We start from the raw sequence: 27,981 nt of genomic DNA, 5'->3' as shown, positions 1-27,981 counted from the left end.
CCAACGTACAAAGAGATAAATGCTGATTACTGACATCTCTACAATGGCATCTAAAACATGCCAACACACATGCACACACACACGCACTCTTTTTCTCTTGGTCAAACGCACGTTTCCTCTGTCATTCACACACACACAAACACACATCCATACACACTTACTAAATCCCTATGCACATCATTAGACAGTGTTTCTCTCCAGTCTACTGGGAGATGATGCATAAAACAGAGCTGTCTCTGTTTGCGAGCCTCTACTTTTCATCAATAAATTAATAACCAAACAAATGCTAATAACTACGAGTCAGACCTGGGCTAGAACATACAAGGACCCAGCATGGCTCAGACACCCTGGGGCCACAAATAACGGGTACAATGCATTAGGTTAGTTGGGTTTTTGTAGCAAGCTCATGTAGCTCCCCGTAGAAATCACACTGAGGGGCCTAACACAAATAGTCTTATTTACCAAGAACCACACTGAAGTGCTTCATTAAAAATCAAAGCATGTAGGTCATTTTTGAAACTGGTGCAAACATATTTACATTGTCATTTAGAATCAGAGACTCGTAATTACAACTGAAGAGACATTGATTTCCGCTCCCAATTAAGAAATCACAACACTCAGAGACTTTAAGTGCTTCCGCTCACTCCTTAAGGCAGCAGCTATGAGAAGTTAAGGTATGTTGGATTTATGGATGTAGTACTGTCACTTTGAATCTTGGATAAAAGATGTACTAATAACAGCTGCTGCACAACGTAAAACTACCTGTAAGTCTTTGATCTGAAATGATCCATCAGGGGATATATCTCCTTCAGAGTGTTTATGTGTCTGGCAGGTAGATTCAGAATAATGCCAGACGGTAAATCAGCAGCTTTTCCAGTACATCAAACATCACTTTAAGAGTTGCTGCTGACAAATATTCAGCAAAAAAACACACACACAAACAAATGCTAGTTATTGATTATGAAACTATTAAATTGTTTTTTACACCTGCCATTAAAAGGGAACTCTGGTATTTTTCAACCTGAACCCTTTTTATTTATGTTTTTGTGTCTAAGTGACTCGTGGGAACAATAACAGTTGAAATTGGTCCAGTATTGAGAGAGAGGGCTGAGCCGGCAGCAGCTAAACAGGCTTTAATATAACATTGATTAAAAGTGCTTATTTTTGCCACAGGCTGAGATTGTTATCATGAGAGCCTTGCAGCATTACAGAAAGGATAACTGCAGAGAAATGAAATGTTTCTCGTACCTTTCGCTTGTTCTGGTCTGTTTTCAACACCTAAATCGAGAAGTCATGACCAAGACCAGAGTGTATCTAGACCTAGACAAGACCAAGACTCTGAGGGGTTGAGACTGACTCATGCACAAGACCAGACCAGTGAGAGTCCTACATTGCATGACACACTTATGATTAAATGTGGAGCAAACCATAGGCACTTCTCAAACTGATCTGAAAGATCCACATGTCCATAAAAACACCCAGAGAAAACAAATGATTCCTCTTCACTCATCTCTTTTATTGCAATACTGTATACACGTGTATATGTATAAGTGCACCATGAGAAATGTCTTGATAAAATAATAAATGGCACTGCAGAGGGGGATTTTATGTGAGGGGATTTTCCTTTGTTCTCTATGAGCAAACAACTCAACCACCTTTATTCAAAACTCATTTTCTGCACAGGAAATGTCATGACATTGCGCTAGTTATGGTCTTGATTGGTCTTAAAATAAAAGCCACCTTTGTCCAAGACCATCACAAGTCTGAGTAAAAATACAGTTGAGTCTAAGATGAGACTGAAACCCTCAAAACGGGTCTCGAGTTCAATTCGAGACTTGCTGTGAAGTCCCACGTGAGGTGAGTTGTTGCAAGAAGAAAACGATGGAAAAGCAAGTGAGAGATGTCACAGCTGAATATTTAGCTGACTTTGACAACGTGAAAAAGTGTGAGTTTTCAGACTGAGACATCTCCAAGCAAAAGGTACAGAAAAAAATGTTAAATTTCTCTGTGGGGTCCTTTTTTGTAATGTTATAAGACACTTAAAATAAAAATCTATGCCTGTCAGTGGCAAAAACAAGCACTTTTAATGGCTGTAAACTGATGGGGCGTACCAGCCCTGAGTGACAAATTGATTCACTTGAACACAAAAACATCGGTCCAAGAGTTCCCCTTTAATACACATTAGGATATTGGAAATGATTCCTGTATATTTTAACCCAGGTCTGTTACAGTGTTAGTGCCTAAGGCTCCTCTACACCACCAAAGCACAGAGACATTTCTAGGTAGCAAAAACACCCTCACTAAACTGTGATAATACAGTATTAAATACAGTAGCGGACGGCCATATCAAATATCATACTGGTGGTTATGATCTCTATTATAGCACTCCCTCATTGTGTCAGGACTTCTTTTCTGCTCTGCCCGCATAGAGTAACAACACATCGAGTCAGGTGACACAAAGTGCTTCGTCCATGATCCGACAGAAAACCCAGTGACCCAACAAAACTGAACACTGAGCAACCGGAGCCTGACCGCTTGGTGCTCGGTGAGGCTGTGACATCTTTCAAACTGATAAAATACCAAAGAGATGGGTCACATGCTAAAAAGCACCCGCTGACCCATATATCTGGTATGACTAATGGAATAATGGCTGTAACAGTGAGCGCTGTTTCTGTTTTCACTCAGTGCCAAATATAAAGATGGGTTAACTGCGACAGTCACTTAAAAAAAAAGTCAACATAAAAGCTTTGAAGTTAAATATTGTCTTTCCCTCAGATGACCCTACTTTCATGTAACATCCATCAGATCAATACAACTAATGAGAATATACACTGTGAATTTACAGCATGAGGTTAATGTCAGCCTGAAACGGCTTGTGAAGTGGGATTAAGTGGTTCCACTACATCCTGCCCACAAGTTTACTCTTTAGTACCACTTTACATTACAGCCAGCAAATTACAGAGTAAATATTTCGTATATGCAGGGTACCACTGACAATATTTAAGGGGTTATCTAGAAGCTGCTCTGGGCTCTTCTCTGAGAAAAGTTCTGTTTGTTGAATAAATCCTCCACTGGATCCCAAAGCTACACCACTGTTCCTGAGTATACATACATCTTTTGAGCATAGGTATATTGGTACACTCACCTTACTGTGCTTTTTAATGTTTTGTTCCAAGCAACAATAATTTAGACTGTCAAAGAGTAGTTGGACATTTGTCTTTCTCACCCAGGGTTAGATGACAAGTTTGATTCTACTTGCATGTCTGTACACTAAATATGAAGCTACAGTCAAACAGCTGGTTAACTTTTGTTCACATAAAGACTTGGGGAAACAGTTTGTCAATGAAACAAGACCCTTTTCCATTGTTGCTAGGGTTCACAAACATTTTCATGGACAAAATTTCAAAACTCTTTCATTACTTTTCAAGGACCGATGATGAAACTTCCATGCCCATTCATTCACCATTTATAATACGAACATCGCTCCATCTCAAAAATGCAGTATAATTTAAAAGCAGTAGTGGGGCATAACAAAGGTATGGAAACTTTGGGATTCATGATCCTACATGGTAAATCACACTGTCACAAAAAATATTCTTCTCCTTTTTAAACAAATAAACTCTATTCATACATAGTTCTGCAAATTTGAGAACATGAAGAGACAGAATACGGGGAGAAAGTGAAGAAACGTACATGATGGTAAACAAAATGTCTACGCTATGGTTGCCACTCGTATGCACATATTAGAGCTACGATTTGTCAACAGGTACATAACATAAATTTGGTGCTGTGTTACATTACGTCCACACACACACACACACACACACACACACACACACACAGACAACAGAATACCATGACTTTTCCAAAACTTTCAAATATTTTACTAATTCCATGACTTTCCCAGGCCTTAAAAACTACAACGTTAAATTCCATGACATTTCCAGGTTTTCCATGACTGTGGGAACCTTGTGTTTCTAGTCTTTATATTATGCTAAGCTACGCTAACCAGCTGATGGCTGCAACTTCATATCAGTGTACAGACATGAGAGTGGCATCGATCTTCTCAACTATCAGTAACTCGCAACAAGAAAATGATTTTCCCAAAATGTCAAACAATTCCTTTAATAATATATTTTAATAATAAGTGTTCCAAAACTTTACAATGTTTTTCCAGTTTATTTGTATAAAAATAAATGATAAGTTTTAACCCTCTAATTCCCTAACCTTTTGTCGTCTTACCTATTTATGACATATCTATCCTGTTATAGAAACCTGGTAAGTACTGATACCCTGTATATATATGAAATCACTGCACTGTAACTTGCATGCTGTAATCTCATGCATGACAGAAGCCATCTTCTAGTCGCATCAGATCTCAGTTGTGAACAACTTGAATAAGCTGATATTTGAAGTAATGCCATTGTAGTAACAGGCAGAACCCATCGACAACAGAGGACATGATTCTGTCTGTGCTAAACATCATCGTGTCACTTTATATAAAATAAATGGACTTCTGTCAGCTGCATGAATCGCGTGGCGGCTGCTCAGTCACACATTTGTTAAGGAGGCGAGGGAGGCAGCCTGGATGCTATTTTTGGGTGATGGTTGCTTGACAGCTCCACGTTAAATATGTGACAATGGAGAGCTACAGAAAAGACGCTGCTTGTGTCTCCAAAATGTCATCTGGAGAATTCTTATTTTACATTCCACTACCTGTGCACTTTGAATGTGTTTTGAAGGGAGAATGGAGGTCACCAGGTTAGGGAAGTAATTCAGCACACAGGGCTTCAGCTAAGAGAAAACATAAATAGGATTTTGCGCAATGAAAGCAAAAATTAGCTTTATCACCTGCTTTAATCGCCCAATAAAATCTGTATGGAGGTCACAATATTTGCTTCTCCATCTGTATTTACACCCAAAAATTGCACTGGACCCATGGCTACCACCCAAACAACTGGTGATTAGAGCCAAACCCTGAGGGCAGGGGAAACAGAGGAAATTAGATAAATACTGTTTCAATTCAAAGCAGCAAGGTGGGGCATGAAAGCAGTGATTATCAGATGTTCTCTTCTGTAAGGTGGTGATGCTTTTAATGTACGATACAATCCTGCTTCTTGTCTTAATGTGTCTGAATTCCACTAACATCTAATAATACTGACATTTGACACTGGCTGATATTGACATTTGCTTTACCCATGTCAACAGACGCATGCCAGGCTCGTTTTCCACCCAAATCTACACACTCTGGGTGCAGGGCTGGTCCCTGACATTTACTGTAGACAAGGAGACAGCAGTCTGGTGTTAATGAAGCGTGGCCTAAACTTATCAGTAGATACACTGATGCTATTTATAAATAGTCGGCTTCAGTTGCCATGTTTACATGCACACAATAATGCATCGATTGCTCATACCTAGAGCTACTGTCTGATTGTGTCCTTGACTGTAATCCTGTTGTCAGGAATTAAATACTGTTTTAGATTATAAGGGGACTAAAATGTGAGCTGGGTACCTGTGCAACTAAACATCAAAGAGTGATATTTGGGTAAACACTGAGCTTGTCACTGTAACTTTTTACCTCGCCATCCAATCATAAGCCCCTTCCCCCTTCCCCTTCCTTTTGCCTTTAATGGGAAAAGTTACAAGTTACCCTGATCAGCTGTGATCAGCAGTGATGTAATACTCTGGTGGATGCACTAATTTTCAGCTCTTTTCTGGTGCTTTGCAATGACAGGTCCGTCCTTACTCTGACATCATTCAAAATGAGTCTGCACAGAGTTTGAAAGAAATACTGAATGGGGGGGGGCAATGATGCTGACCACACAGACTGGTGGGTTTGTCTTCTCTCCCTATGTGCTTCAGCCTTCTCTTTACCTTGTGCTAACATTTTTACTTATGTGGACATTCCGTATCACAGCAGCCAGAAGCTAATTCAGCAAAAATTTGGTCAACCAACCAATCAGAAGGTGTCAGCTTTACCTACTAACTTTCATAAACTATTGATGTGCATGTAAACATGTCCACTGAGAGATTGTATCTGCCTGTGGTGTGTGTAGCAGACACTCCCACTGACAAGCAGGATGCAGAGGAGCTGGACAGGAGGAGGAAGGATGCTCCGAACGTCATGGTGCGGAGAAACTCGCCTCATTGGGAATCGAAATTTAGCAGACCCTTGGAGGCAGCTGAGCGCAGTCCCGTCTCACACCTCCGACCATGGCTAATCAATCATGACAGCTGCATGTGCACACCCCATGGGTTGCCGCGGTAACAGACAAGTGGGTCGATAACAGAATATTGAGCGGGTGTCTTTACTGTATCCCCCCCCCCCCAGGAGGAATCTATCTGTCTTATGAAAAGTTATGAAGTGCAACCGGAGCGTCTGATCCTCTTCCATGTCCTTGTGAAAGTTTAAGCGCTCCAGAGGACTCTGAAAAACAAAATGCCACAACTAAGCACTAACTAAGCACTGACAATGATGCATGGATGGAGCAGGAGTCGGGGGGGGGGGGGGATTTTTGAAGCCCGGCCCGAGGACATGATGTTGACAGGTGAAGATACACGTGCCTCTGCATGTGCATGCGTGCGTAAACGTGCAGTACAAGCCTCCCAGTCAGACATCCTGTTCCTTAAGTAACAGAGTCACAGGCAAGAAAGGACGGATTGTTACCATAAACCTCCATCCTTTGCTACTGCAGGGTTGTCAGTTCTCACAAGTCCTAGGAATAGAATAGTAAGACTCCTTCCCAACCCTCGACCCCTCCCCAGGACTGACCTGGTGACGCTGACTGTAAGTTCAAACATGTAGCCTCAGTGCTCACTTCTCTGGTGACTGAAGCAGGAAAAGAAATAAGCCAGCTTCACCACATGAACTCACCCCAGGAGCGAAGCTTGTGGCGATACAGTTATTGGCTCAAATACAGTTTATAGTATTCCTTACAGTTCTTTTAATTGAGCCATGAAAGACAAAAGAAAAAAAGAAAAAAAAATCAAAATCCCATGCTCGCCCCCTGAATACCTCTCCCAACATGTGGGGTTCTCATCTTGAAATGGAGCTAGTAATACTCCTCATAGTTCTTGGGGTTTAGGCAATAGAGGATTCCCCCACCGAAGGAGAAGATGGTTCCCCCCCAGGCCAGGCCATAGCCCCAGTTGAACTCATGGTAGATCCTCAGGTTGATGCTCTCGATGAACTTGATGGGGAACAGGACCAAGCTGCAGGCCTGGAGGACAACTGGAGGAGACATGCAGACGGTAAGTACAAAGTGAAGTAGAATTTCTTAAAATTACAGCTGCAGGAAAAGTATCACTTCTACAAATGGGTTTCCAAGAGACATCACCGTGGGATTGGCTTGCATGCAGTGAGATGAAAACAAATCTGCCTTAAACTGCAGAAATCACAGATATAATGGATGAAAACCTTAGCTTCTAACGTCTAGCAATCTCATCAGAGCACTGGATATCAAAAAAGTAGTGGATAGTTTTTCACAAAATTAGGTGAGGAAAAAAATGCTGGCATTAAGGCAGAGGTGTTGCCTCGAGTTACAGGACCTAGACTCAAGTCAGACTCCAGTCACAAATCTGATACCTTAGACTCTACGTGAGAGAAATCCAAAAAAACTTGAAACTGACTTGGACTTTAACCCTAATGACTTGTGACCTAACTTGGACTTGAAGAGCCTTTTGATTGGAGAACATGTGACACCTTCCCCTACAAGCCCATAGATTAAAAAGAATGTTATTTAAAAAGTGTGCCACGAATCAATTAATTTCCTTTCATTTCCCGAATCAACTAATGTTAAGGCTATTTATTCCCAACAAGTTGACACCTAATTCCCCAGATCCACTCTGTTTGAGCCAGTCTGACAGCAGCCACTCCATTTGCAGGAGAGAACCATGAAGAACTGATGTTACATTACTGAAAGCCAGCTGGAAAAATTTCTGGCAAAATTTTTTTTATTTGTGTACAAACCTTTGCGGGGATAACAGAAAACAAACTGCAGCATGCAAAATATGTGGGCTGAAAACTACAAAATTACAGACAGAAATACAACAACTTCCAACTTTGTCATTTCAATTTCCACTAAGAACGGTTAAGTCATGGCTAATATTAACATAGTTCGGAAGCTAAGGCTTAGCTAACATGAACTTAACAGCTACATCTGGTGAAGAGTGCATTATGACTTGATTAGGACTCAAAACTCAAAGCTTGAGACATGAGACTTGACTCGGGACTTGGTGCAAAAACCTGAGATTAACTAGCACCACCCTGAGAGTGACATTTTGTAGTTTACGAGCTATCACAACAATTATTTGATGCATTATTATTATATGTGGTTCAGACATTCATGTCCGCCTCTGGATGAACTGTAATAACTTAAGTAATCCTCTGACTTTTTATCTTGCACCATCATCGGGTCTAAAATTCAATTTGTTTTTTTAGATGGACAAATACCTGCAAAAGTAACAACATTCCTGTCAGCCTCAACTTTACTTTGTATTTAGTGCTAATTTGCAAATGTTAACAACGCCAACAAAGATGGTGATACCTGTTTAACATCAGTATGTTAGCATTGCCACTGTGAGCATGTTGATGTTAGCATTAAGCTCACTGTGCCTAAGTAAAGCCTGACAGAGCTGCTAGCCTGACTATAGACTTTTGAAAATATCCATATATGTGCTGTCATGACATTGTGGTAATGGGATTTCTACCCCACTTGTCAATAACCACCATCAAAACCAGTTTATAGATCATTAAGAAGGTGAACTAGATGGTGAGAAAGAAAAGCTAGAAAAAAATAAAAAATAATTTAAAGTATCTTGTAGTCAGTATCTATATTTAGTATAGCTGTTCCAGCAAGATCCCAACCTGGGTGCCAGCTGGAAGAGGCAGAAGGGTTGTAAATGTTGAAAATATTTATGTAGTGTGTTATTTATCAATTTTAAAACAACAGCTGTGCAATAGCTCAAATATATGAGTCGACATGGAAGAAAGATGTTTGTGCTCAAAGCTTTACACTGGTATATTACACAGAAGGGGGGGGTCAGTATTTAAAATTTCTATTAATTATTAGTTCTAGAATCAAAAGTACATTCTGAACAAAACTTCCTGTCATGTAAAATAAGTCTGATGTTAAGTTTAATGAGATCGGGTTCATGGGATTTGGTCACATGCAATTTTGTTGTACATTTTTTAGCAGTCACGCACAAAGACAGTTTGGAAATAGAAGAAAAATAGCAGAAATTAGCATCGACTGGGTCGAGAAGAGAGACGCAAGCCCAGGGGAGGGATGTCATTTAGCTCTGTTTAGTTCATTTAGCACACTTTGGAAAAACAAAATAAATCAAATATGATCAGGCAAGAGGCAAGAAGAGGTGATGATGGTGGAGGAAAGAGGAGAGGGGGTGGATGGAGGAACTGAGAGAATGAGGCAGGGGTGAAGGAACAGAGGTGGACTAAAACGTCAGAGGAAACAGGGTGAATTTAGGGAAGGATAGAGGGATGAGGGGAGATAGGAACGGGAGAGGGACGGACAGAGAGAAAGATGTTTAAAAAGGGAGGGGGGAGAGAGATAGATGGATGGCAGTGGAACAAAGGAGAACACATCAATCGTTAATTCTTCAAAGGGAATTCATCTTGTGGGAACATAAACACGCTCTGGCACCTTCGTGCATGAAAAAAAAAAACATGGAATGCATAAAAACCAAAAACATGCAAATATTGACAGAGATGATAAGAAAATAGCCTTACAGAGGAAGTTAGTTGTCAAGAAGTTTGTATGTGATCAATCCTTCATCGAGGGGTCGCTTTAAAGTCCATCCGAACACACCTTTCCTCTGTGCTCAGCTTTTAAGATATCATTTAGAGAGGCTGTTTTGTGGCCCATCACGGCACAAACAACTACATTCTGACAGCTAGCATTTTTTGTTTGCATGTTAAGTATTCATAGATTCCTGATATCTGTATTCCAGGCTCTCAAATGATAAATTATATAATTATTTTTGCTTGAAGTGTTGATTATTATTGAATCAAAGCTGTGTATTTCGACCGTTTGCAAACTAAAATGCTTCTCTAAACTTTAGGAGCACATTTTGTTCAGGTTCAAAACCAGCTTTTGGTTTCTTTATGGTAGGATCAGCCTTTTAAAATCACTTGCACTGCTATTTTTTAAACTTACTATCATTATCAGCTTCACTTTATTTATTTATTCTGAAGTTTGTAGAAAAATGAGATCTCGTTAAAACTTAGCAATTTTGCATTGCTGTCTGCCACTGTACCACTAGGAGGCCCTAAAGTTGAACTCCTTTACAAACATCACAGTGTTATTGCGTGACTGGATTCTTTTGTATGGCAATGGCAGCTGAGGTTTAGTATCTTATGCTGCATTCACATGCTCTTTGGATGGTCCCATTTTCTGAGTTGAGAAGTCGACCTTCCAACATTTGTGTGTTCATATGCATCAATTTTGGCTGGGACACAAGTGTCCTCAATATTTAGAACATTAAAAAACATTAAAGTAGCAGAGGACTTTTACTTTCATAAAACTGAACACATTTACATCATAAATAGCTGCAGAGAAGGCACATGAAAATTTACCAGAATGCAGGAAATTATGTGTTTGACACTCAGAATTTTCTGACAGGTGATCCCCAAACCCCCCTTTACATGTTTCAGTGATTGAAACGAAACCTGCACACTTTAGTGTGTTCATGAGCTTTTACATCATAACGTGGAAACATCACAAATGCTAAAAAAAATTGATTTTATTGCTCAGTGCATTAAATGTGCCAATGAAGTTTTGTGTTGCTGGCTATACATGGTGAAACAGTTTAAAGCTTTATATTACAAAGGGATTTTGTCTCAGATCTGTTATCGGAGTTAATGCTAATAAATAACTTTTCTAACTAATCTAGGTCATGCTACATGGACAAGAACTAACGGTTTCGACCTAATGTACAATACTAAAAAATTATGTGTGAGCAAAAATTAATATGCAATACCTGAATGAATAAAAATTTTCTGAATGTCAACTTTTACTTCACTTGTTTTTGCATAATATGACGTCGACTAGACAAGTCATGTACATGAACCTATAATATTGTTACATCCTCCAGGAGACTCATGTTTCTATGCTAAAGACATTGAAGATATCTTACGGAAAAGGTTGAAATGAGAATTTACAGTTGGGAGAGATATTACAAGAACCAGTGGCTCTTCTCACATCTTACCTCTATATGTATTCAAGATGGAAATGTCACACTGTCTGTTTACTTTGCAGAGGCTAAAGACGGAAAAGCTCCAAAACCATCACGGCATGCAAAATGATTTTATTTGAATGAGCAGTCAAATGTCAATCCAAACATAATAAGGAGGTTTAATTCCAATCCGTTTATGCATTTTCATTTCTCATACATGCTTTGAAAGTATTTTTCAGGATGAGAAGACCATAAGAAATCACACAGCCTCTGTAAATCTCCTCACCGTCCCTTAAAATAAGATTTCCTCTTTATGCTGTATCTCACTTCTGTGGTTTGCACAGCCTTATTGAGAAGCCAAACACATCCAGCTTTGAAAAATGAAACATTTCACGCCTAAAAATAAATAAATTTTCCAATTATTCCGGGAGGTTAGAATGGGGGAAATGTGGAAACTTGACAGTTGTCCAACTTGAGATTGGGGCTAGCTGGGGAAATTAAAGGGACAGGCGTGACACTCTGCTCCGACCCTGCCGGGCCCGACTCATAAAAATAGGATTTTCTCTAAATGAGTTTGAGGGAAAGAGGAATTGTGTGTGTGTAGTCTGTGTGCCTATTTAATGAGTAAGTAAGGATTATCATTTAAATGCATGTCAGTTTTCAATGTGATTACCCGCAACCTTCCAGTTACCTTGTCTAAATTGGCTAATTAAGTGTGTGTGTGTGTCATTAGCTGTGTGTATTTTAGCACATAATGAGTGTGTGGCCTTCGACCCAGGACTGGCGTGATTGTGTACAGACTACAGTTTATTGTGTGTGCACTGACCTGCAGCAAAGAGCATGAAGGCGACGGGTGCGTAGAACCGCCGTCTCGTACCGATGCACACGGCAACCAGAGCGACCAGGAATGACATCAGCACCAGGGCTCCACCCCCTAGCAACAGGGCCAGGGTAGCAACCTGCCAGTCTGGACAGGAAGGCAGGAGGGAGGTGGAGGACAAGAAGAGAAGAAATGAGGGAGGAAGATGGACAGAGAAAGTGGTAAAGAGAGGAAGAAAGAGACAAAGGTGAGCGGGTACGAGGAAGCAGCATGTTGCATAAACATTCAAAGAACATTCATGAATAAATGCAATATAGTGAACGCATACCAGAGCCAAAAATGAAATGCACAAGACCTTGCGGGTGGCCTGGGAGGAGAGACAGAGCCACAAGAGACATATTATTTTATTTGACATTTTATATTACTGGCTTTTCCACCATCAAGTATGTAGATCAGAGGGAGAACGAGGGAGGAGGTGAGGACTGAGTGAACAATGAAATAGGAAGGAGTCTAAGGAGAAAAGAAGGAGGAAAGGAAGGAAAAGAGCACACACACATTGAAGAACAAATAGATGGAAAGTAGACGAAAAGATGGGATGTAGAAGAAATAAGGGGGATGAAGAGGAAAACAAAGAGGGAAGAGGACAGGGAAGACACAATGAGGAGCAACGGTGGTGAAATCAAGGAAGCGTAGACATAAGAAAAACTACAAACCCAAGGCAAATGGATCAGGAAAAGTATATGAAAGTAGAATTTGAAATTTGAAGAAATTCCCGCAAGGTGTTCTTGAGATATCACCTTCACGAGAATGAGACAGATGCAAGGTCACATTGATCTTGACCTTTGACCACCAAAATCCAATCAGTTCATTGTTGACTCCGGGTCAACAATGAAATTGGACAGTTCAAATAAAGGGAGAAAGGAATGGGATGAAAAAGGTAAGAAATAAAGAAGATGGAGGGAAGGTACTACAAAACAAAAAAAAGGAAAAACAAAGGGTAAAATGTGTAGAGAGGAAAGAGGGAATGGGGAGGGAAAGGAACAAGAAGAAAGGGAAAGACATGGGAAGAAGGAAGCAAGGAGGAAATAGGGTAAGAAAATAATACTAAGAATAAAAATGAAGGTAAGACAGGCAGGATAGAAGGCAAATGAATTTAGGGGAGAAAGGAAATAGGGAAGACATGAAAGAGCAAAGGAGGAACAAATGAGTGTGTAAGAACCGCAAAAAACAAAGGGAGTCGAGGAACAAAGGAGAGCTGAGGGGAAAAAAAAGACAAGACAAGTTAAAGTGAGATGAAGAGTGGTTTGGTGGCGACGAGGCGGTGAGCGTCTCCGAGACGCTGATGGGCGATAAAAGAGGAAAAACATGCAAGTGGAGAGGCACCAGCATAATGTTACAAGGACGTAGAGAGGGCAGGATGAAAATAAATGCCAAAAGGAGGAGAAGAGGAGAAGGGTGGTGGTGGTGGTGGTGGTGGTGGTGGTGAAGGTAGAGGGAAAGAGAGGGGAGGAGGAGGAGGAGGAAGAGGAGTGGAGGAGGGCGTGAAGGGGCTGGGGACATAGCAGCGCTGAGTGAAAGTAATGAAGAGAGAGAGAGAGCACTTAGTATACCTGAGCTGACAAAAAGCCTTGGCTAAAAAGCTTTACTGGCATGTTATCAAAAATCTGTCCGCATTTATATATAGGGAGCACTGTGGCTTGATGCACACTGAAATAGAACACACACACACACACACACACACACACACACAGATACATGGTCACATAAAGACACACCCATACTTGGTACTCTCATCATATCAAACTCAAGATATTGTATTCTACACATAAGCTACCTGATCTGTGCATACTTCACTTACTAGCTGAAAGCTAATGCCTGCACCGTGGGGGCAGAGGCTGTTTGCACGAATGTATAAAGGGAACTGGACACAGGATTGGAGGCGGGGCTCAGAGCATCCCCATGGAAGTTGATCAGTGGTGCATGAAGCCAAAAAAAATTTGAATTCCCAGGTATAAAATTACCTGTACCTTCCACATCGCTGGGTCCACAAAGGAAGTGGACACCCGCCGGCTGAGTGGCTAACTTAAATAATGGGGATAAAATGGCCTGAAGTCCCAATTCAATGGAAATTATAGTGTCTTTAGCTTCTTTTCTGTGACCTACTTCCCACTGAAATAGTATTTGATTGGTGTACAGTTACTAGAGGGATTTAAATTCAATCCATTTGATTGGAGCATAAGTGGGCAGACTGAGGTTTGTGCAATATGGAGCTACAGTGGACTGTTGGTTCCAAACACACCTCGTAAAGCGTTAGATCGGGAGGTGGACGAGAGAGAGATGACTGAATGAATAAATATGACTGAATGAATAAATCAGAACCGAGCCGCAACCTCCAGGGCTGAAAACTGAAGCAAACGTGCCAAAAACTGCAGTTCTTTGAATGGCCACTAGAGGCTGACACTAAGAACCAATCCCTACGACCCCCCATGTTAAAATGTCCAACTTTACAGCAGAAATTAACATGTTTACAGCCTGGTACAAAAAAACAGTTTTGGTCTCTGTAGCTAATTTCCGGATTCATGACAACTGTGCTGGGGGTGAATTTTTATATAACTCACCCCAAACATTTTACGTGTAATTAGGAGTATGGCTGGTTTAAGTAACATGCTAACTGCCAACAGTGTCCTTAGCTTCTCAATCGGATCCACCCCTCGCTCCTCCACATTTCTACCCTCTTACCCAAATATGGTCACTTCCAATCTGGAAATCCATCGGTAAAAATAATAATAATAATAATTTTTTTCTTCCTTTACCTCTGGATGCACTGCCCGGAGTTTTTCGACTAGAGGGATCGCTCACCCCCTTCACTTCTGGCGGTGCCCCCAGTGTTACATTCTTACCTGCAACTCGAACCAAACGGCGGTAAAAACGTTGCTGCTAATACCCTTTTTTTCCTGTCGTGAGGAGTGGAAGGTGTGCTGGTGAATTCACAACGCTTGTAAGTTGTGCTCTTGTCCATGTTTTTCACGTTGACTTGACGGCGTTTTGGGTGGAGCGGTCGCCATGGACACGGAGCTTGCTGTTTCTGGGGGCACCTGCTGTTTCCTGGGGACACCTGCACGTCTCGGCCCTGCCCCCTCCATTGTGATTGGCTAAAGCGCAGCATTGTTCAACCTCAAAGCCCTGCCCTCCCCGACAGATTCTACAATATAAATTGCAGAATCTGTCTTGAGAGATTAGGTCACTTCCAACTCAGAAAACAAACAAACAAACAAACAAACAAACAAAAAGATGGCAACGACTGTAATGCCGGACTCCAGACTTCAAAACAAACCAATGGCTGACATCATGGTGGCTACATCCATAATTTTTACTGTATGTGGGTATGACTAGCTGCTTATGGTGGCAAATGTTAGATATATCAGCAAACTTATTCCTGTGTAGCTGGTAAATTCAGAAAAATTAGTTTGTTAATAAGTCTTGACAACTTGTCAAGTTAGATTATGTATTAGTTTGCTGACATTATGACTCCTATGTTTAGCATGGTGTAGTATTTGTGCTATTGTCCTGATATCCACATGACAACAGTGGTCACTGTTCAGCAAAAGTTACACAGTCTTTACACTTTAAATGAAACAGTAGAGTTACTACAGCTAAAGCTGCAATGTTTCCCTCCATTTTAGGACTGTCTGTTCCCTCAAAGGTTAGCACTGTCAAGACAATTAGCAAATGGTCAGCTGCTCAAATTACTGCGCCAAAGTTCACTTCAATTCTCTGCAAAACACTCAGGCAGATCAATTGGGATGGATTGATTTTACCAAGATATTTCTCTATTTTATAAGCTAGTGTGACTGTGTGTTTAGGAGCTGGACACACACACACACACACACACACACACACACACACACACACGTGTCAACACCTAATCCATCTGAGCTCAGGGGGAGAGAAGAGATTTGACCATTTCTCTAACCTTTTATTCCACCTGTCTGCCTTCACACTGTGATCAGATGGGATGCTGTCAAATTGGCCTGGCTCATGTAAGCTGCTGTAAAGCCTATTTCTGTACCACACAGCTCAACTCGGAAGTGCTATATTACAAAATACATAAATAAATAAAATAATCTGTACTCCTTGAAGATATACAGCAGCTCCTAAAAGGCAAACTTCAAACTGATAGATCTGGATAAAACATCAGTGAAGTGCATCTGATGCAGAAATGTAGCTGTCAGAACAGATGCAAAGCCATGCACAGTAGCTGGCATCTATGGTATACTGCAGGGCTATTAAGGTGAATGTATTTTTTATTTTACAGCTATTTAAGTGGTGTCAATACAGGCAATGCCTAAATTTACTGCTCCAGCGAGGTAAAGAAGCTTATGAAAGATGGATGGTGGGGGGAGAGATAAGGAAAAATGAGCGATTCAGAGGCAGAGGGAGGAAGAGACAGAGATAGAGGTGAAAGATGAGATGCAGAGGTGGATAGTGGGAGGCAGAGAGGGAAGGAGGAAATTAAAGATGAGAGAGGAGAAAGTGGGAAGGAAAGAAGATAGAGAGGGATAGAGAGCAGAGAGGAGAGATAAAAAGAGAGGCATCTTGTATTACAAATGCAAAACAACAGAAAATTTTCAGTTTGAGTGATACTCCTGATTAGATCATTTTCTGGACAAACACCTACACAGCTTTATTAAAATGTTTCCTGGCAACAACGGGTTCCTATATAAAAGCCCAGAGTCTGGTTTCTAGCCTTTGACTCTGCACATGTCTTCATCTGTTAGCTTCATATTTTAGGTTAGGCACTTCAGGCAAAAATTCTGTATTTCACTTAAATCAGGTCAACCAAAGCAACGAGGCAGTTCTGTTGCTTGCTGAATTGTGGCCAGTCGAAATAAAATAAACAGAGAGGGCATTAAACTTTTTGCCATGGTATTTTGACCACTTAAACAGAAAATGGCAATGGTTGTTAGCTGTTATGGTGACAACACTTGTTAGTGATGGCGTAAAATGTGTCACAATCTCTAGTTTGAGAACTCAATTTTGGCCAACTGCTGCCTATTAGTGATCACAGGTATTGACATCTTTGCACAATGAGTAGATGTATTTATATTTATATTTAGGAGTGTCAGAGGTACTGGGTTACAAAGTAATCCAATTACTTTTTTTTGTTTTAGCAAGTAACATATCATATATTACCATATTTCCCTGTTTCTTTTGTTGCCATTAACTGCATATTTGATAAAACATGATGTACTGTTACTGTAGTTGCCTCAGAAGAACGAGTGAGATTCACTGCTCAGTGGACAGCTGGGAGGCAGAGAGAAACACGGGATAAACAATGTGCACATCAGCATATTTTCACATCTAATTCGGTGAATTAAGAGTTTATTTCGACCTAGTCTCTATATGCAGACTCTACATTCAGTGAATGTAGAGTCTGTAGGCAAACCCCGGAGATCTTGCCTCCGGAAGAAGAGCGGAAGAGCCCTGGTTTCCAGTTGTAGGCTGTTAGTAGTCCGCGGTCCCTGCGGTGAACTAACGAGGCGGAACATAATTGGCGTCACTGCAAACTCTGAATCCATCGCAATGGTTCAGCATATTTACTTATATATAAACGGAAGTCGGAAATGGAAATTCGCCTGCTCTGCCCAAATCAAAGCAGTATGCCAAAAAATCGGGTGTCTGCCCCCAGAGGCTGTATCACTGTCTGCCGGAAGTCAGACGTCGAATACAGCCGATGGGTTCTGAGAATGATTTCGACCAAACCAGACTTGGTGATTGTTGAAACACTGGACTGACTAACTAAAGGACTAACAAGACAAACTGAGACAGTCTAGGTCATATTTCTTTTGTGTCTGTTGAGCTTAAATGAAGTCTGTTTGAGTTAACAAGGAAAGCAGGGAAACGAAAATCTCAGCTCAGCTGCTGCATGTTTTGTACTATTACTCCACTGCTCCTTTGGTCGTTACTGCAAAACCTCACCTCAGTGAGTTCTTGACTTACTGCAAATCGACTTCTTAATACGTAAGTGTATATAGAAGTTAGCCCACTACAAATGCTGCACCGGGCCAGCAGGAACCATGCCAGGCTTTAAAGCCAACTTTATCAGAGGCCAAACAGTTAAGGCTCTCGCGTGATGCCATATGGCCCAAAAATACTTTTTTCCCATTGACTTACATGGTGAAAGAGACGTGTAAAAGAGTGGGTACATTTTTTTGAGCATCACAACCCCCCGCAAAATAACTTGAGAACTTCATATTTTAATCCATTTGGTCAGATAACATTTGTAAAGTCTGCAAGAGCCAAACGATTAATGTTATCCCCATTCATGTTAGCAGAGTGCTAAGCTGCTGGGCTAGTGGAAGTCCCTCATCTCTAGTCTACAAATTATAATTTACAAATGCCTCCGCTCTGACAATCCCGCACTGTTGATTTGAATGGGAATGTCTGTTCTATTCTCATTCTATTTCTATAGTTATGGCGCTTGCAGAATTTTATTCAATGTGGTTGAGCTACCTTTAAATCACAGTCTTAAAATGTGATTTACTTAATATTACTTTATTAAACTTGCTTGTCAGTTCAGCCAAGTGCATCATTTTTTGAATGTAATGTTGTTTGATCACTTGTTGTATTTACATTTCTGTTCCGGAGTACATACCACAGTATATGACACATCTACAGTAACTTGCACTTCTCTTTCTCAGTGTCACACTCACAGATGTACAGTCACTACAACTGTTGCAAATACCTCGCCCACTCATTCTTACTCCTTCACACACACACAAACACACACTGGCTTATACTGTAAAACTCTTTGCTGTTTTATCTTTCATACACATACAATATGCTAAGCCTTTTTTTCTCTGTCTCTCTCACGCATACATGGCTGGTTTGAATTTTTTAAATTGCATCATAGACACACATAGGCAACCGTAGAAATCGCCATATGTACCGTATAAATCCTCCCACTTTCTCTCACTCGCACACATGCACACACTCTTTGGTGTATGTAACATGCTAATTAGTGCTTGCACCAGTTTCTCACAAAGAGACACAGACTGCGCTGTCCTGTGAACCTCTCTTTCTCCTTCTCACTCACACCAAGAGAAATACCTCTCGCTGTAATGTGACTGTTTGCCATGTGACAGGATTACTGTGAGGCACTGTCACTTTTTTTCTTTACTGTAAAGCCACCCCAAGCTGTCACGCTGATTAGCTGCTGTAGTACTTTGGGTTCCTCTATCCAAAACAGAAGCCACCAGTCCTGTAGCTGCAAATGCAAAATTCAAGAGTACGCACATACAGTACAGCTGTCACTGTAACGTTTCAACAGGCACAAGAGATACATAAATGAACAATGGAGAGTTGTATGTAGATTGCGGAGGCCCCCCTCTGGCACACTGTGATCCTGTGATGCTCATTATCTTTCAAAATGCAAATACAGTATCACTGCAACTAGTCATCATTATCAGTTATTATATTATTTACTATTTTGATGAGCCAATTAATCATTTAGTCTACAAAAAGTCCCAAAATAGCTTTAGTAATGTCTTCAAATGTCTTATTTTGTCTGACCTGCAGTCCAAAACCCAAATCAGTTTATGTTTCCTAATGCTGACTGACTAATGAACAATTTCTTTCAGCTCTAACATAAACTAAAGAAAAGAATAACCCCCTGTACTTCACACATTGGATTTAGAATGTTCAAAGAACAATTTTCAACCGAAATATGAAAAAAAAAGGGTGAAAAACAAGCCTATTTCCAAGTGAACATGCAGATGACTGCTCACAACAGCCCATTCGCCAGAGGAAAATGTAGGAATTATACGTTTCTACAAACCACAAATATTAGGTTTGTACATATGTATCATCAACCTCTCTAAAGTGACGTAGCATATGAGCTGTCTTTGTCACTTGGAGATAGAGGGGATGGTGGATGGCGTGACACCTAGGCGAGACACTGACCAAGGTGCAGACAACTTTTGGAGAACAACAAATGACAAAATCTAGTGAGTCATCGCTGTGTTTCGAAGGGCTTTTTAGCCACTGAACTTTGGTGTTTTTAGCCACCTATGGCTGTTTTTTCGATTGGATTGTTTGTTAACAGTCGGTTTATTTAAAAAGAATACAATAATTGCAAGATAACACCAGAGGAATATGATTGTATTTAAGAAAATTCTGTTCTTTTATGTCTCCAGATCATTTTGAATTTGTATAATTTAAGACTTTTACAGGCTTTTTGTGAGCTGCCACATGCTGCTACTACGATACTGTAAATGCTTTGAAGAAAGCTTGATTTGCATCCACCAAAAGGATTATGTGTGTTTGGGCACATGCACATCCTTTTCCCCATCATGCCCTCAGTGTGTGTGTGTGTGTGTGTGTGTGTGTGTGTGTTTTGGGGATGGCAAGTGGGAGCTGCAGGTTCCTGGCTATTCCCCTGTCTGTCTGTCTGTCTGTCTGCCACAGAACTGAATGCCACATCATTTCCCATTCCTCGTTCAGCCGCTACAAATAGAACGGGCGTCTCTGGGGGCTGAGCTCACTGTGAGGAGAGATGGAGTCAGAGGAGAGGAGGTGGAGGCAAGGAGGGGGGTAAAAAAGGAGGAGAGGGGGGGGGGGCGCCTTGACCCTGGAGAAATGGAAAGGGTACATGGAGATGGAGGAGGATGAAGAGGAGGAGGATGGTGAAATTACAAAGGGAAAATGATTAACATTAGAAATGTAACAATGAAGCCCTCGGGGAGAAGAGAGGGACAGAGAGGAGGGAGGAGAGGAAGAAAGGGAATGAGGAACAAACAAAAAGGAGATAGAAAATATAAATGGGAGGGGGCAGTGAGCATTGAGAAAAAGACAATTCATTTAAGAGTACAGATGAAAAAGGCCGGGGGAGTAAAAGCAACGGATCGATCGATCGATAGACTGATAGAGAAAGATGAGAAGGGCAGAGCGCGAGGAGGCAGCGTTCGTGGAGGTTTTTAGGTCTTCAGTGATGACTGATCTCAAATCTGTGACAACTAAGACTCATGAATGTGAGGCAGAAATGCCACCACTTTCCACCAAATTTGTTTAAAATCATACCTTTCTACAAACTTGAGTGCATCTTTTGGGATTTATTCCTAAATTTTTGAATACAGTACATGCGATAAACTGAAAAAGCTCACTCATTTTCATCATTTTAAACAAATTACAACGGTGTGAGAAAAGAGAAAACATAATATAATTGCTGTGCTTTTAGTAATCTTTTCTCAGCTACTGCAACCAAGTCTGACAGTGAGCCTGGGAAATCTTCTGTCAAGGTCAGGTGAATGACAGACCTGTTAGTAGCAACAACACAGCTTTTGTTCTCAGGCATTTAGTGTACTTCTGTTTCATTTGAATGTTTTGGTGTTGCATATTTTTATCTGAAACAGATGCATTTGTTTATGGGACTGAGCATGAAACCTGGGTTATTAGAAAACACAGGACGAGAGGAATGGGAAGAAAGGGTGGGGTAGAGGGAGGGCAGATGAGAAAAGGAGGAAGATGAACAGGAGGGGTGAATGAATATAGGAGAAAAGGAGGAGGTGGTTGAACCAGACACATGTCCAATTCCAGTCTGGTCTCACCCCCAGGGCAATTACGCCACTTGGCCAGACACACTGGCCTTTCCACAAACTTGTAAACCCATTCAAGTCATTATTAGACGCTCAGAGCTGAGGATGTCATTTAAAGACTGTGAAAATCCGCTTAGGTGGATGGGTCCAACAAACGCAGGACATTAATGCAGGAGACCGGTGTTCGAGACCAACAAACATTGGCTGTAGCTTTTGTACAACCCCAAAACGTATGTGTCTACAGGATCCATTTTCACGCTTCCCATTCATTGTCTATGTAAGCAGCTGTGCAATGCATTCTGGTGAGAGATGACTAATTCATGCAAACCAGGGGCTGCCAGTGCACCTCGCTGCCTCTGGAAACTCGCGAAAAACTTTTAACCTGACTGCTGTTGAACTAAAATTAAGACAGATTCTACAACTGCATGGCTTATTTCTTATCACAAATATTTTCAGAAACACATTTCAGTGAACTATTTTCATAATGTAAGAGGACGTTGCGAGCCACAGTGTGGTCAGGTTTAAAATTTGGGAGCAGAGAGCCCACATGCCTTGTGGCACACCCATCAAGCATCCAATCCTGGGAAGTGATGAGACTCCTCATGTCTAAAAATGTCCATGTGGACACATACCTAAAGCCAGGGTTTTTTGGTGACACACTGCAATCTTTTTCGAACCATAACCAAGTAGTTTTGTTGCCCAAACCTAACTGCCAATCCAACCCTTCTTACCGCCGGCCCCATCTGCATCAAGATACAATACTGCTACAAAAAGCTGCTGTCAATATAATAACGCCAGGGCTTCTGCCAAAGTGGTAAAATAGGACAAGTAGGGATGAGATCACATTGCACATGCCCACTATAAGATTTTTTTTTTATCTAGACTCATGTCCCATTTGCCAAACATGAGGGAATTCAAGGATTTCTAAGTGGAGCTGACGCTGGTTGGTGGTTGACTATTCTAGTATATACTGAATGTTTTGTGGCTTTTTTTCAGACAAGACAAGGGATTAACAAAAAGAGGTAGGTATGCATGATGTTTGGCACCTGGTGGCACTGCTAGAGAACAGCGCCGAGTTGGGAAGTAATGACACGGAGGAATAAAAGTGGCTTCTGATCTCCCACACATTGCATCAGTGATGGATTTTAAAACCTGTTTTGTTGCTGTAGCCTTGATTAATGACTAACATGAGTGTGAGGGATGCCAGCTGCCTCTTCTCATAGTTTCATCATTTTTTAGGCAATTCTGTTCCCATTCTAATGTCTGACAGAAACGGCGTCGAGCTGCGGGGAGCTTCAGAGTAGGTGGATAATTCTCTGTGGATTCGTCTACAAGCGACATCCTTCTCATTACACAGAGTCATTTGAATCACTGTTAATACAAAATATTGTTTACAGCAGTTTTAAGTTAGAACTCATTTAGATCCTATTCTTTTTTTAATTTGCTTGATATTCAAAATTCCATACATGCAGCTGACATGGATAAAAAATACAGAGGGAGTGCTAGTCTGAATTTATTTATTCATTATTTGTATTTAATTATAGACTGATCTGGCATGAGAAGAATCTCAACCTAAAATGAAGGCGCCTTGGTGGCCCAGGGTTTATGAGACGTTAATGCCACATTACAGTTATACATCGTGTAAAACAGCACAAATGCGAACATCAAAACTGTAATCATGACTGCAAAACTAAGATTTTTGGGAAAGCTCCAAGACATCAGACTTGGCACTTAATAAGAAAGAAGATTATGAAAACCAGCCACAGGTGGTGCCTGATGTCAGCCAAATTTGTTGTTCAGTGTAATTAGATATATTTTAAACCTCGCATGACCACTACTGCAAGTTCAGTCATTTCACATGTCTTCTCTACATTTAAATCTCTAATAAAGCAGAACATGCCTCATGTTACTAAGACCTAGTAAGACTACTGTTGTGACTTCTGCCATTATGTATAAAGGTACATGTGTGAAAGGGGCTTAAGATACCCTGCAGTTACCTTGAAACTCATATTCCAACCACTACAGCAATCGTTCTGTTCTTCTACAAAGTCAAAACGTTCCTTTATGCCTTTATTTTTCCATCTCAGTCCAATTAATTAGAAGCCATGCAGTGCACGTTGTGAACTGAAGATTTCCTCCTCTGATTGAGGTGTTGCATGATCTGTCTTTGCATACATTACTGCATGTTGCTTGTTGTTAGGGGTGAGGCATTTGTGTGAAGCTTATAAGTGTTCCCTTGTCTTCGGTGTTTAGGGCCCTGGCAGGCGCCACAGTGCACCTTGTCTCTAAAATTTCAGAGTGTATTTAGAGAGCTAATGTGTGTCTTTTTTGTCATGTATACACAGGCATAAGGTGATAGCAGCCAAGCAGGATTTCCTGTTTTGAGACTGAAATAAAATGACAGAGGACTATTGAAAATATAACAACGTTATATTACAATAAAAGGTATTGCTATTTTAGCTTGGTTGCTATTGGGACAACGTGTTCACACAGTTTATTCAAGAGATGCATTTTTATCATTGACTCCTGTGCTATAACTTTGCACAAACCTTTCCTCTCCTGTGAGACATTTTCTAATCCAACAGAGGAGGGTTGTATTGCACTGTTCCTAATATATGCAGTTCTATATCAGTGGTCTCTCCATATCTTTCTTTCTTTGTCTTTTTCACAGTATGGTGGCCTCAGGCAGCAATCTCTGGGGCTAAAAATGAAGCCAACGTGAAGTGCCAAAAACTGAAGTTCCTCCAATGGCCACTTGAGGCTGGCTCCAAAAGTGAGCAAACCCTTATCGACTCCATGTTGTACTTTACAGCAGAAGTAGACATGTTTACAGCCTGGTACAAAACAGTGTTGGTCTCTATTGCTAATTCCCCCTTTCATGTCAACTGTAGGGAGGTGAAATTTTATATAACTCACCCATTTAAATGTTATTAAGACTTAAAGTTATGCGTAAAGGGCATGGACGCTTTAGATGACAGGCTATCGGCAGGACGTCTCCACAGTCTACCCCTTGCTCCCCCATAGCTCCACCCTCTTGTCCAAATATGGCCACTTCTTGCTACAAAAATCTAAGATGACAAAGGCCAAAGTGCCAAATTAGAGGCTTCAAAACATGAGTCCACAAACCAATGGGTGACATCACAGTGGCTACATCCATTAATTTCATACAGTTTATGGGTGGCCCACAAGGTTCAAAAATCCGTATGCTGAACTATCCATGAACAAGCCCATAAATAACTGCCAACTTCAGCAAGGGCTCTGCTATAGCAGCCCTGCTTTCTAAAGAGGAGAAGGTGAAAAGACAAATTTCCTGCAGCGATCAATTCAGTTTCACATTATCACAAAGAGTGAATCATCACAATGAATGAAAAGGGCGAGCTAAATTAGCAGAACCCGCTGCTTGGGTCTCATTCAGGTGCTGGGATGTGCAAAGAGAGCGGGCACAAGCAGAGATACATTCTTAAGATCAATGTGTGTGTGTGTGTGTGTGTGTGTGTGTGTGTGTGTTAAGGCTCACACACACCTGTCGCGCCAAGACATCTAATTAGGGAGTCCTGGTCTGGCGTCTAGATGTGTATGTACTGAATGTGTGCGCGAGGGAAAGAAAGAAAGAAAGAGAGGGACTGCTGAAAGTTGCGGTCACAAAGTGTGTCAGTGAGTGTGTGTGTGTGAAGAGGTCCTAAGAGAGGAGGTGCGGAGATGCAACAACAGAGAAATCAGAGTGTGACATGAAATATTCAGCTGGGCTTCAGAGGAGACTGTCCAGAAATAGGTCAGCTCAACGCGGTAGCCTCTTATTGGCACACACACACACACACACACACACACACACACACACACACAGACATACAGACACCCAGACTCCCCTTCTGTCTCCCACACACACTCACAGAGTCATTCACTTGCATATAAAGATATAAAGACACACTGCACAGTTGCTACAAACACACACACAATCATGATGCCTTCCCACCCACAGAGAGTGCAGCTCTGCAGGTAGACAGAGTGTGTGTAAGATAGATAGATAGATAGATAGATAGATAGATAGATGTCTGTCACAGTTGCTGACAGTTTAAAGACCTTTTAACTGATTCCCCTTTAAAGCCCCCAAGTGTAATTAGCACCAGTCAGCTCCCAGCGTCACTGTGGTAGTAAAGAAAGCCACTTTCACCTCGATTAATGTAACGCTCATGAACTCTTGTTTCCCTGGAAACCAATCCAACATCCAAGATCAACATCTCCTCTCCTGCCCAAAACGGCAAGACCTCTCCGGGGTGTGACAGCAAGGCCGTTTTCTAGACAACAAAAGAAGGGGGAGGATAATAATAATAATTATAATAAATTAAAAAAACAGACAGGGTGAGCTCTACATCGAGCCTTTATTCTCCTCCCTTCCATCTCCTGTTTTGACAAATGAATTAATTGGGTGCAGGTTGGTGTCAACACCCAGGAGAGTTGATGTACTTCACCATGGAGGTGGTGGCAGTTTTGCTGCGTTAATAACCTAGACGGTGAGCATTGTGAAGGAGCAAAAACAGGCTGAATATGCACATTATAGCTCCTGAGCAGCATTTATTTTATTTTTATCTCCCCAGAATGGCCCAGCAGCATGTTCAGGTGCATACACGTTGTTTAGTCTCATAAATGGGAGAACATTATTGTAATGCTCTATCAGACATTATAACAAGAACATGCTTTTTCACCATTACATGTTAAAATAATCATTTTGGGCCTGCAACTTTTTCATTATTTTCATATTCAGTATAATCTGCCAATTATTTTCCAGCCTAATTTACATATTAAAAGGATGTGCCTTGTTTAACTAACAGTCCAAAACTCAAACATAATCATTTTACTCATACAGAAGAGTTGGAAAACCAGAAAAAAAATGTTCTCAAAGCTAAAAATACTGGATTTTTGATTGAAGAAAAAACTTAAATATTTCTGTCTAAATGATCAACTTAATGTCTTAGCTGTAATGCATTCATAAACTGTTCGCAGCCCACTGGTGGAGGTTCACCTCTTCCTTGCTGCTCATCTACCTCTGTTTCCCCTCAGTGAGGCTACCTGACAGACCTGTGGCAGTCAGACACATGTGCGCCCATTAACATCAGGGTTAGTATTTACCACACGTCTGTGTGTGTGTCTCTCTCTCTTTTTTTTTTTTTTTTTTTTTAAAAAAATGTCATGTCTGCAGCTTTTTTGAGTAGGAAAAAAGAAGGGGTGAGACGGAATGGGAAGAGATTTTTGGCAATACAAGCCTCTGGTGCAGGTATAACAAACTGCAAACATTTTGTTATGTGTATGATCAATTTTTCCTTCACTTTTTAAAGCAAAAATAAATTTAAAAAGATGAGAGTGCACTCCAGCCTGGCAAAATTGCTTCATTTCACCTCCACAATAATTAATGTGGATATCCCAGTGGAGTCACAGGTTGACAGCGACTGTCAGTATGAGGCTTTGTTATGGTTGGATAGAGACTGTGGGGAGACACAATGCTGGCTAGGACAATACCTGCCTAGGCTTGTGGATTATTTTCCTCTAGGAATGCCTTTCCAGCGGTGAGGAAGCATCCCTCCATCATCATCAAGTCATTCAGAGCAACTCTTTGTTCTCTACTGTTAATGCATAATAGAAGACACATGGTAACTACCCTCTATCCTGTCCGGTGCGCCCGGGACAGATAGATGAAGCGGTTGTTGTGATTTCATAAGCACATACATTGTGACTTCCTCCCCTCTTATTACCTGTACCCAGCGTGCTGGTGCACTGCCAGTTCTCGGTGCTCGCCGGCTTCCAGCAGGACTCCCACAGGGACAGGTAGTACTGGTCGTCGGCAGTCACCCACGCCGGGCTCATCACGGCTCCCACATCCAAGCAGAGCGCCAGGAACACGCACACCAGCCCGACCAGCTTCAGCGGCGTCAGCGGGGAGCTGCGCGCCGACTCCTCCGTCTCGGTGACAGCAGACGACATGGCGCGGCTGGAGAGGCGAAGAAGGTGAACCGGTTCAAAACCCAGTGAGGATGCTGATGTGTGTGCGTGGATGTATGTGATGATCGGATAGATGTGAAAGTCGGGCGGGGAAGTCTGAGCTGAGTGTTGTTGCTGCTGCTGCTGCTGCTGCTGGTGCCGCCGCAGCCGCCTGCGTTGCGCGCTGGACGGACGCTGCGCCTGTGGGCACTGCTGCCGCCGCGCACCGGAGATCTCCACCGTTTACAGCGCTGACGTCAAGGCTCCGAGGGATCAGCAGGTGCTACAGGGTCCTAGAGAGAAAGAGAGAAGAAAAGACAGGACCACCCTTCAGGGCCGTAGCCAGGATGTGAGCGGTACAGAGGTCCTGAGCCCAAACTCAAAGACAGTGTGACCAGCCAC

At 41.5% G+C, this 27,981-nt stretch overlaps 1 protein-coding gene across 1 annotated transcript; it reads right to left on the bottom strand.

Moving 5' to 3' along the window:
* LOC125885048 (transmembrane protein 47-like) lies at positions 1-27,981 on the bottom strand. Its single transcript, XM_049570416.1, has 3 exons — positions 27,354-27,981; positions 12,020-12,160; positions 1-7,231 (listed from the first exon to the last, which is right to left on the bottom strand). The coding sequence occupies exons 1-3, from the start codon at positions 27,580-27,582 to the stop codon at positions 7,053-7,055; spliced, it is 549 nt and encodes a 182-aa protein (XP_049426373.1). The 5' UTR covers positions 27,583-27,981; the 3' UTR covers positions 1-7,052.

This window comes from Epinephelus fuscoguttatus, linkage group LG24, assembly GCF_011397635.1.
Source record: "Epinephelus fuscoguttatus linkage group LG24, E.fuscoguttatus.final_Chr_v1".
Lineage (NCBI taxonomy): Eukaryota > Metazoa > Chordata > Actinopteri > Perciformes > Serranidae > Epinephelus > Epinephelus fuscoguttatus.
The sequence above is the reverse complement of the archived record's forward strand: the minus strand, read 5'-3'. Positions and strand labels throughout refer to the sequence as shown.

Coding starts and splice junctions, on each gene's coding strand:
- LOC125885048 (XM_049570416.1), bottom strand. CDS start 27,582: ATGTCGTCTGCTGTCACCGAGACGGAGGAGTCGGCGCGCAGCTCCCCG. Junction 12,161..27,353: donor CACCAGCACGCTGGGTACAG/GTAATAAGAGGG, acceptor CTTCCTGTCCAG/ACTGGCAGGTTGCTACCCTG. Junction 7,232..12,019: donor CTTCATGCTCTTTGCTGCAG/GTCAGTGCACAC, acceptor TGTCTCCTCCAG/TTGTCCTCCAGGCCTGCAGC.